Genomic DNA, 11,991 nt, shown 5'->3' with positions numbered 1-11,991 from the left:
ACAGACTGAAGTTTCTTAGTTTTGCTACACTTAGCACTTTTAAATCTACCATCTAGGAAAAGAATGCACTTCCGCTGTTCAGAGAGAGGGTTAATTTCTCACCACAGCTTCTTTTCTCTGAATACAGGAACAGTATATGAGTGGCCTCCTTCAACCAAAGGACACTACAGGAAGAGAAGTGCCGTGGAGGAGGTCACTCACTGGATGAGACCAGCCCACCGGGGGTTTTCCATGTTCGTCACAGCACTCCACTAACGGACACTTTGCTGACAACTTTATCTGTAAAAGCATATAAGATCCCAATTTGAAACTGTGAACCTCTTTCCAAGATTCAAACTGAATCAACTAAAACAAGCATTTTATTTTATAATGGGTCCAAACACCTGTCAAGAAAATAGAGATCATCCAAAACTGGGAACTTCTTGTGTAGGAAAAAAAAAGCATAACATTGGAAGAAATCCGGAAATAATCCACAATGATAATATCATACATTTTTATTATTTTAGGATACACACACATATATATATATATATATTATATCAAAGACCGTAAACCAAATTTATCTGAATCGAGACACAGGTCTGTTTATTGTACGATTATTATTATTTTTTTAATCAATTCCCCCAGTTTAAGGGCTAACACACAAGTGAACAAATAGACAGTACATGTAAGTGATACATTCTTCATCCTGTCACACAGACATGGGATCTCCTTTTTAAAATTCACTACTTTTGGTATTTTTTGTAAAACAAGTTTTTGCTGACTCTTGAGTTTTTTCTTTTTTTGGCTTTTACCTTAAAATAAGCACCAATGATCTCTATGTCATACGGAAGTAACGTCTCTATAGAAAGACAATATTCAATCCTGCAGCTGAAAACTATACGCTCCTTTGTCCCTGTGTCTCTTGCCTTAGTGCGTCTTTAGTTGCAATTCACAGAGATGTGTGCAGATATTAAAGGTGAAGTTCTCCTGTCACTTTAGCCCAGTGAAAGCTGTCAAGGTAAGTGAGCGCCTTTCACTAGGTTAAGGCAACAGGCCTACAATACAATATATAATACATAGAATAATAATTAGAAAAATAAAATATTTTAGCAGCTTTTCTTTGTCATGTGATGAATAAGTGCATAACTTAAACCTCCTAGGCTTAGGGTTGCCACCAGGCTGGCATTTTTTTTTTACTTTTTAAGTTTTATACATGAGCGACTGCTGAGCTATGGGGCCCCTAAGACACTCCCTTATATGACCAGAGTTCTGCCCTTTGTTGTGGCCACTATTTTAAATAGCAAAGGTAGCAACCCTCCCTGGGCCCTCTAAAAGATTAGGGATCACCATTCCCCTGATTTTGGGCAGGGATCTTATGTGACTGCAATTTCAGAATTCCCTAACATCCAACGACGGATGTCCTAACTACCAGGAAACTGAAAATACAAATACCTTGGGGTTGTACAAGCCATAATCTAGTTTCTGACTAGTGAATGTGAAGGGTTAAACATAAGAGTGATAAATCTGGACCGACATAGGTGATTTACCTGAGATCTTCCCAGTGTTTCCTATGTTTTATTCATACTCTGCTCAATTTCTGTAACCCTTGTTTAACTTCCATGTAAATTGTTCTACTTCTCAGATGAGAGTAAAGTCATCACGAGGATAGTACAAGCCCAAAAGTAAACTAATTCCCATAGGTTAGAAAAAATCCTCATGAACAATAATGTTTGATAATTTTGATGGCTATTTTAGCATCTGGCGAATAGTTGCCAGCGAGAATGAATATGGAATTTTTTATTTGCTGGTATGCAGAAAAGATTTTGAAGATTTATTGCCCAAAAATATTGATTAGGTTTGCACAGAGAGTCCTGTGTGGGAGCAAGAGACTACATAATGACAGCTAATAATGGCAGCCAAAAAAACTCCATATTTTATTTTTCCAAGGCAGTTCAGAAAATGTATGCTGAATACTGATTGGCAGCTATGTGGACAAGTCTCCTTGCTCCAGCTCCCTTGGTTAAGCACATGAGGCCCTTTGCATTTTAGACATGTCACCTTGCTGTAAGACTCCAACACATTATATTTAAAAAAACAAAAATAAAAAATATATATGTACTGTGACAAAACACAGTTTTAATACTTTAGTCATTGTAGAATCTCATCTGGTAGAAAATAATAGAGAATAACGTAGTAAATATATACTTATCCCGTACTGGTCCATAAAAAAATAAAATCAGCTCTTTTTGTTCTAGATGCTACACATCCTGGTCAAGTCCTGGGGTGGCATTTGCTCCTATGTCACAATTCGGTTTTTAGACAATTGTTAATACTGTAAACATTATTTTAATGCACAAGTGTAAAAGCAAGTGGCGTCTGCGAGTAATGTGCATTATATTACATTCTAATACTGACAGTCCCAGTTTTGTGAGACCACGAGGCATTGGCCCAAAAAGCTTGCAATTTTTAGGCTTCGTGGACATCTTGTAACTGAGCTGATGGAGGAAACTCTTTTGCACTCTGTCTGACAGGAGAGGTCTATGGTGACATTCATCATGTATGTTGGCACATGTCCTGGCATACATGATGATCATGTCCAAAAAACTAAATGTGAATGTAGCTCAATTTTTATTTTTTGGTGTTGGAGATAGTGGAAGGTAAAAGTCTATTTACCAAGAAGTAGTACAGTGACTACCAAAAAAGATACAAAGTCCAGGATTGGGACTAACAAGGAAAGATAGGGGTGACAATTATACTACATTCTATACCAGTTCCATATGGCAGTAAAGACCCAAAAAGTTGGGCTGCAAAAGGTTTTGTAATAAGGCTAAAGTACAGTCACATTATAGCAGTCTGGAACTGGCCGGTCAGTATATAACTGATATATAAACCATGACTGGATCCCTCTGTCATAGAGAGCCAATCCATGGGTGGCTTAGTGGTTAGCATTACAGCCTTGCAGCGCTGGGGTCCCAGGGTCAACATCTGCAAAGAGATTGTATGTTTTTGCGTGGGTTTCCTCCGGGTCCTCCAGTTTCCTCCCACACTCCAAAACATACTGGTAAGCTGATTAGATTATGAGCCCCATTGTGGACAGGGACTGATTTGACAAGCTCTGTGCAGCGCTGCATAATCTGTGTGCACTATATAAATAAAGGAATTATTATTAATTATTATTATGGGCCATTCTAATGCAGGATGTGGTGACTAACTTTCTGGTTGTAGATAAAGAATTGATCAATATTGGAAAAATGAACAAAACGGCCCTGTAGGTGAATGGTCCTAAATCCAATCTGCTTTGGTTTATGAGAAAGAAAAGCACAAATCTCATGGATTTCCAAGGGAAGAGTCTACATCTTTCTGTATATTAGTTCTTATGCATGAAGATTTGGGTAGATTTATTAAAATGGTTTAAGATAATATTTTTGTTACCTATAGCAACCAATCACACCACAAAATAGTTTTACAAAAGGGCTACCTGAAATGAAGTTCAGCACATATGCTTTCATCAACCTTACTCATGCAATATGCAACTCTCTTCATTTCAATGCATTTACTTTTTGGCGCTACTTCTTGGCACTAGCCATATAAACCAACACTATTTAGTTTACCCTTCCCCTGAAAAGGGCCCTTGTCAGGCTTACGCACTAGTTTCAAGTTCCCTTAGCAAAACTTGTACAGTACCAAGGAACCCCTGAGAATCATATAATACTCTTTAATTATATGGCGCCATCATATTCCGTAGCGCTTTACAAATGAGAAGGCATATTGTTTATAGAATTGTTATAGAACGATAGAACGCTCTCCTGCGACATTGGTGGCTCCTGAGCTAAACAAAGGCATGACTACCACTTCTGGTCCCCCTTACAACTATAGGACTGCTTAAACGGCCACAACTAGGGACCGGCCGTTCCCATGTATTTCTATGGGCACATGCAATCAGCTGTGGTTTCCACAAATTATGGAGGAAGTCCTATTCCGGCCTATTCAGCTAGTCGAGCAACTGGCACGCCAAAAACAAAGGTCATGGTTCTGTTGTTTTCGGCTTGGAAATGCACACATTCGTATTCATAAATACGAGCTGTGGGCTTTGCCCATCAATACAGGTGCCATAGTGAACTGGTAGCGTGTGCGCGGCCAGGAGGTCATTTATTACAACGCCCTATGTTAATGGCACATTATAACAAAGAGGCAATTGTGGGTCAAGTGCCAAGCTTTCCTTTACAAGATGAGAGGTATGATGGCAAAATATAGCACCATGTGGGTTTTGTTTGCCTTAGGTCGCTTCTTACTTGCCTTTTTCTTTGCATGAGTTTCCATAAATAATGCCCCTTATTAAGTCATGGGAAAATAACAACAAATTTATACAACATGAAACAAGTCAAAAGTTGTGCTCCCCCTAGCCACCAATCAGAACAAAAGTCTCCATATAAACTAAATTTGGCTATATCAGGAGGAAACATTTAGCCATGACATGTTCTCCGCAGTGCTGCCTCAGGCTTTTGGTCTGTAATTTTAAATAATCGTATTCCATCTAAGAAAAAAGATATCAGAATGTGAAGTAGAAAATGGAGAAAATTTATAAAAAAGTCTTAAAGAAAAACTGCCCATTATTTGCCTAAAGGAACCAATGACAACAGAGCTTTTATTTCTCACTACAAAAAACAAAAGCTGTGCTATGATTGGTTGCTGACAGTTTGTTATTTAGAAACATTTGTAAATGTTGAACCATTGGATCCGTTCTGATTGGTCACTAGTTCACAGACCTTCTTTTGTATTGGTTTTCATTAACCACTATTTCATTCAAAAAGATTTTATGCATAAAATGGGTTTTTGTTGTACATATATGGATTTTTGGGTACATATATGTGGTTTTTGTTGTACATTTATGGTTGTACCTTTCAAAATGTTACAGATAACTGTTGAATAACTTTACAATAATACCTTCTTTACTGATTTTGGTAATATTGTGCTTTACTCCATTCACATCCAAAGCTGGGATGCCACTTTTGCCTTAAACACAAGAAATTGAGACAGCTTAGCTTGATCTTCATGTCAGTCATGTGATCAATCTATGTAATGGTAAAGTGAGCTCCCACAAATCTACTGCTGTACATTGCCAAAGGGGGAAAGTTAAGTGCTCCTTACCTCTCCATTCTCTATAGGTAGCAGAACGACCACTGCGCAAATCAATCCAAAGATAGGACCATGCTTTATAACTAACGCCGCGTCCACCCAGGTCTGTTAATGTGCAGTGAGACCTGTGACCGGGTATCATAGAACTCACTGGGGGCAGTGATCTAGCTGCAATCTGTGGAGCCAGGTTATAGCCCCCAATACAGGCATGTGCATGGGGCCTTAGGATGTGAGCAGAGAAGCAAAGTCACAATAAGTGCACGTAAATTGCATTTTGCAGAGGATCTGTCAAGGCAATTTGGAAGGCCTAACCACCCAACTCTTCCTTATGGATCAGTGGTTTAGTGTTCCAAATTGCTCAATATCACCACTGTTTGGGGCTGCAAATTGAAGCAAAGTTGTGCTCTGCTGGTTTAGCAAAGAAACACACTTCCGCTGGGTGCAGCAAAGTGGAGAGCCACTTCTAAGTAGATATACATGTGTGTTTTGTTTCTAAAGCTGGACATGGGCAGTTTCCTTTTAGTCGTTCAACAATTAAAGGGTAACTAAATCTTTGAGGCTATTTTTTATTTTGCAAAAATGAATAGTGCAGGTGATAATAGAAAACTTTGTAATTAATTAAGTAAAGCAGTTTCTCTGTGCCTTTCTTCTGCTCCTTCTTTCTCCTGTAGTGAGCAGTGTATCTGAACAGCATATAGATAAGGAAGAGAGGCACATGATTAACCATTTCCTTACCTTGTGAATATCCAGGAACTGTCTATAAAGTGGTAAAACTTAGGAACATTATTAGGTTCTTTTATCTCTCTGCTGTCAGAGGAGGAGAAGACTGAAGCATGATTTACAGAAACTACTACAAATAAGAAAGGGGAATAAGAAGGACGCAGTAACATTTTTCTTTAATAAAGTATATTACAAATTTTACTATTATCGTCTGCACTATTCTTTTAAGCAATTTTAATGCAGTTTAAAGTTCAGTTACGCTTTAAGTTACATTTTAACTATGAAATGTTGTAAATCGCTGAAGAAGGGCCCTGCAGAAGCTAAACTATAAATCCCAGCATTTCAGCTATTCTGGAACTTGGTGTTCTGGAGATGAAATAGAGTCATAGGGACACATGTATCATAAGTCTGGGTTTTTCTGTCTGTTTTTGAGACTTTTCTTGGCTTTCCCGCTGGTCAGATGTATCTTAATGGTTTTTCCTTAATGATACATATGGCATTTGGTCTGTAGTGAATTTCCGACTTTTTAAAACAAAAGTCGCAAAAGGTCGCGAACAGTTCCCCAGCTATTTTCTACACTTGGTCAGGGGCAGCTGTATATTTGCACAAAAATGTGTGAATATTTAAAAAAAAGTTGCAACTTTTGCATCTGGATCAAGGTGATAAAACTAGACAACGAACTTTGAAAAGAGACAGTTTTCGGCGAAAAAAAAAATTACAAGCGAGCACAAGAACCTTGAAATGTCTCAAAAATGTAAAGAAAAAAGCTAGCCAAAAGTGTGATACATGTACCCCATAGACTGGTTATAGCATGGCTGCAGAACATCATAATGGAACAAGAAAGTAGGATCTTACTCTAATCCCATAAAAGCTAAATTGCTGCAATTTCTTATTCAATAATTTCAATGCATATGGCAGAGCAGGAGAAACCGTCAAAGTCATTTATTGAGAACTCCAAAGTTCAACAAATCCCTAGTTTAGGGTGAAAGCCTGACGCCTGTTTCAGATGCACAGCATCGAAGAAGCATTTGGATATGTAATAATAGAATAATTGGTATTTCTGTCATAACCTACGACATGTAGTTGGTTTTACATTTCAAAAGTGAAATAATACAAGACTGAAACGCTTAGAAGTGGTAACAAAAACAGGAGGCATTTTTGTTAAGAACTTCAAGCGTATTCAACAGCAAAAAATATAATGGAACAAATAATAATAACCAAATGTATTGTGGGGACCACAATAGCACACATGGATGTCAATGGTCTTAGAAGAGAGATGCTGAATTCATCTCCAGTAACCACAACATATTAAGTTAGAAATGAAAAATAATATTAATGATAAGGCATCTGTACTTGGAAGCGATTAATTAGGACCCCATTTTTTTTCTACAAGACTCCCCTTCCCCCCCATTAACCCATTTGAAGCCAGTATCAACAGAGAATTATTGCTGATGCCGGCCAAGTCTAGCACCCAATGGGTTAATAGGAAGTACTTGGGATATAAAATTCTAGCTAATTTTCATAATACTCATTTCGAAACTGTTTGGAAAAAGTTATTTGAATAAAAACCCTCCTATTTCTTTTTCTTTTGTCCCCCAAGCAAAATTGTCCTTTATAAACCTTCAACCCAACATTTCCACCTTTCACAATCCCTCCCCCCAATAAAAATCAAAAAGTACAACTGCAACTTTCACAATGGTCACACTACTCTTAAAGTTTGTAAGATATCCAACATTCTCATTAGCACAACATATAGATTTTACTTTGATGCGCAGAGAGTTGCTGTGTTGCGCATCGGACCCTACGTCCTTGTTTCTTCAGCCTTCTGTTCAAGCACCAACAGGTCCTCATCTAAACCTTTGGACCACCCTCCATCCAGACTGACATACAAAACACCCCAACGCTGGTCTGTCTTCTACCTGAAAACACCTGGCTACCTATTATCAAGGGTCTGGCAGGTCCGAGGTATCCACTATGACTTTAATAAAAATAGTATCATCTTTAATGTACGTCCCATTTTCTAAGACAGTTTGGGCAACAAATACGGGGCAACCAGAAGCGATGTTCATTTCCCCAGTTGGTTTTTTGAAGCTACTGCTATTTGGGTCTGGCTTGAATGCGTCTCCTAAATGTCTTCTTGATGGCCCCTGGTCCATGAGCATAAGGCTGACTTTTTGTTTGAAGGGCCAAGGCAGTAGAGCATCGTACTCTCCTCTCATGATCACAAAGAACAGTGACAGGTGTGTGTTCTTCCCCATGCCGTCTCCATTCAGATAAACTCTTGCGCACATCTTATAGCCAAAGTATCCAGTGTAAAAGGGCTGACTGTACAAAGACAACGTCTTCCCCATAACAGCTTCCTGCTTTCGTCTCTTGTAATCACGGATCTTCCAGATCAGGACCCCATTGTAACTTGCTGTCTCCAGTACTTGGAACCTGAGGTCCATATCAGCCAGACGTATGTCGTGAACACTCAGCATCTGATCGTGTCTATTAATCTGAGTCTCCAATACACCTGAGGGAAGTGGCAAAAAAAAACACACTTGTTACTCATTGGGACTATGTTAATGCAATATGGCCTCTATAATGACCAACACATCCAATAAGACTATGCATAAGCCCTTAAATACACTCGTTTGACCGATGTCTTAATTTGCCTAAGGCTACATTCACTCAACCATCGGGGGAAAATATATACATCCCCCCCAAAGACGGCAATGGACGCACAGAGTGATAGGGTGCCGCCTCCGTACATGGGGAAAAGATAGGACATGTCCTATCTTTTCCCCATGTAGATCTTTGCCCATGTTACAGCGCCGTGCACCATGCATCGCTATGGAGAAGGGAGGGGGTCACCACTCCTCCTCCGCATTGCGGCGATTGTAGCCGGCAGGCATACGTTCGTGTGAATGCAGCCTTACAGTTATATATGAATTATCCTCCTATAAACTAACATATATAACATAAAATTTAAAAAAAACCCTCAAGAAAAAGAACCAACTGCTTTAGCTGTGGCTATCTGTGGAGTAAGGTATTTTAATCTATCTATATATTTAACAAAAGATTGCTATTAAAGTGAAGTATAGGTAATGGCTTTCCCATCACTTTCTAAGTCATATTAATAGATGGTAACAGCCCTCACCAGGGTTCCAAGCAACTGCAGTTTTGCTGATGGTTTCTAGTTGGGCCAAACGAGCCTTTAATGACTCAATGCTGCTTTTCACACTATCATCGTCATCTCCCGTCTGCCGCAAGCTGCGAATTTCCTTATCCAAGTCCTTCAGTTTTTCTGCTTGGCCTTCAATCACCCTCTGTACATTAAAAAAAATATTGTAACCATGTTATATTATACAATTATAAAACATGAAACTTTAAACCTTTTATTGGTTCATATTGAAGAGTCAGCAAGTTTGTCAATAGTGTATCTGAGCTCAAATAATGTAGATATTTCAGACCAAAACATAAATTTCATGCTGCGCTGGAAGCGGGATAGAATTGTGGATCCTTAATAAGGGATGACAGCGCAATGTGGAACGAGCTCCAGCATCCTTAATGCAAGTTTTTGTTTTGGCCGAAATTTGTTTGACGGACCCCAACGGGAGATCTTCATAGTAGTTGTGCACCCAGTCTAACTCGAAAGGGTTAGCAGCCATTCATTAAGGATGGAGAATAAACACCCAAAGGACCAAACAGGGTTGCGCTTTAAGCGAAGCACTGGTGCATGCACACTGTATCTTCATTACACCGCCGTCGGCTTTGAAGATGAAGATACAGTCCGCATGCACCAGTGCTTCCGAGAGCTCAGTGACGTCACCAGCTCTCGGGCGCGAGGGTAGGGGGAAAGTTTCAAGCATCCAAGACGCGTGCATTGTTATGATCGTGACTAAGCACCAAGCGCCCTGTGTCAGGGGCTCAGAAGTGTCGAATGGGGTCATTTGCCTTGTGTAGAAATGGATTTTTTTGATGAAACTGCTGATTTTTGTGCCTTATCAAGACCAACTCCAGAATCTACTTACCTACCCCTGTTTAAAAGTATGTTTAGATCAGAATGACCATTTTGGAATGGTAGATTTGCTTTAAAGGGGTTTTCCCATGAACTAAAGTCAGTGCCGAGACTTCCACAGAGGTCCTCCGCAATTATCGTCAGCTCCATAGAGATTAATGGAGCAGAACGGTCATGCATGGCCACCTGCTCCATCAGTCTGACGGAGAGAGAAGGGGTCCGACGGACCCCTCGTTTATGTGATCTGCGGGGGTCTCAGCACTGAGACCCCCACTGATCAGCAAGTTAGACCCTATCCACGGGATAGGGCCTAACTTTAGTTTGTCTGAAAAACCCCTTTAATCAGGAAAATAGTATAATACTGAATGAAAGTAAGGATCAGTACAGGATAATATAATATAATGTAATGCGCGTACATAGTGACTTCACCAGTAGAATAGTGAGTGCAGATCTGGAAAATAATTCAGGGTGTAACTAAGAATCAGTACTGGTAAAGTGATGTATGTATACAGTGACTCCACCAGCAGAATAGGGAGTGCAGCTCTGAAGTAGAACATGGGATCAGGGTCGGCTCCAGGTTTCAGTAGTTATTTTATATAAAAACCCCCTCACCCCCAATGGATTCATTAGATACAGCCCACCCCTCAACCACATGGATTCCTTATGTACAGCCTTATGTGGCTGTACATAAGGAATCCATGTGGGGATGTTTTAGGAGTAATTAGATCTAGTTATACGGTGATATCTTAGGATGGTGTAAAAGTTTAGAAATTAAAAAATGTCAACGGGGCACTTTATGTTGCCTACAGATCAACTGTTAGCAATGCCCGTGGAGCCCCTACAATGTCACCACTTCCCACAATGGTTAAATTTAAATGGTTATATATAAATATAAAATGAATGAAACCTACAAAATAATGGGGAGAATCTGTCACGAAAAAATAGATTTTGAAGGTATTTAGGAACTGCACATCTCTACACACCATAATGCAATGGGTCTTCCGTATATAACAATTGCTGAAATAATATGTGTAGAAACCCTATGTACCACTGGAGATGTGAAATACAGTAGTCATCCAGAGAGCAGGGAGGTTTCTGAACTTCCTGTGACATATTATAAAAGAACATTTCAGTCGGCCTCTCCCTATGTGATAGGGCTGATAACAAAGATGATAAAACTGCCAGCAAATTCAGAGAAAGAAGACTGCAGGTGAAGAGCCCCTTAAAGTCGACACAGAAACTTGGAATTATCCGCACAAGTTTTTTACACTTATAAAAGCCACTTGCCAGTTCTGGGGTCTGAATGAAGAAATGCAAATCTTTTCAAAGAAATTGCCCATTTGTGATAAATATGAAACTGTTGTGTCAGAACGAGAAAGGTTTGAGCTGTCCCGGTTCCTTGTTCTCTCTAATACCTCATCAGCCTGAGAATATTACAGTAACTGTTGTGGAAGCTAAAAATGTAAACTCAAATGTAAAAGTGATTAATACGGAAAAGGTTAACTTATCCACCCTATATGCTACCCCTGGTGACTGTCCAAAAGAGCTAATTTATGAGACAATATCCTGACCATAGGCCCTGAAATTATGTTGCTTGATAAAACAGAAACTGTGGATAGGGCCTAACTTGAATTTGTGGGAAAACCCCTTTAACCATAGCTTTACAGGCTGTTATACTGTGCAAGCAGCACTTTCCCCTCCCAATGTGTGCTGAAACTTCATCTGCTGCCATGAGATCCTGGCAGCAGAGGGAGGGGGAAAGAGCTGAGGGGAGTGTTACAGCCTGTGTAGCTGCACTATGTAGTGACTGTAGTAACACCTCAGGAGCCCTTCTGGTCATTAGCATAATTTTCTAAGTTGATTTTAGAAGGAAGGAGGCCACAGATCACAAATATAAGAAGATTACCAGAGTCATTGTGCCTGCATCTAAGGATCTATGAGTAAGTGTTCCTGGTTTTATCATACTTGAGTTTGATGGTACATTTCCTATAAGATGATCATCAAACCATTCCTGACAGAAGTCAATTGTTCAGCTTGGCACCTACTACACATCTCAGCCTGCCCTATTACTTATTTTACTTAGCTGGGTTAGCTTTAAATGGATAACAAATTCAATTTGTTATCCCAACTTTTGTACACTATTGTACAAA

At 39.5% G+C, this 11,991-nt stretch overlaps 1 protein-coding gene across 6 annotated transcripts in view; it reads right to left on the bottom strand.

Moving 5' to 3' along the window:
• Positions 1-466: 466 nt before the first annotated feature.
• TRAF3 (TNF receptor associated factor 3) overlaps positions 467-11,991 on the bottom strand; it is a 100,005-nt gene continuing 88,480 nt past the window's right edge. For all 6 annotated transcript variants that reach the window (XM_072116225.1, XM_072116226.1, XM_072116224.1 and 3 more), the window contains 2 exons: positions 8,981-9,149; positions 467-8,353 (listed from right to left, as the gene is read on the bottom strand). In XM_072116225.1, coding sequence (XP_071972326.1) covers positions 7,782-8,353; positions 8,981-9,149 — 741 coding nt within the window. In that variant the 3' untranslated portion in view covers positions 467-7,781. The remainder of the gene's footprint in view (positions 8,354-8,980; positions 9,150-11,991) is intronic.

The sequence above is a fragment of the Engystomops pustulosus genome, chromosome 7, assembly GCF_040894005.1.
Source record: "Engystomops pustulosus chromosome 7, aEngPut4.maternal, whole genome shotgun sequence".
In the NCBI taxonomy this organism is placed as follows: Eukaryota; Metazoa; Chordata; class Amphibia; order Anura; family Leptodactylidae; genus Engystomops; species Engystomops pustulosus.
Note: the sequence above shows the minus strand (reverse complement) of the source record. Positions and strands in the feature narration are given on the sequence as shown.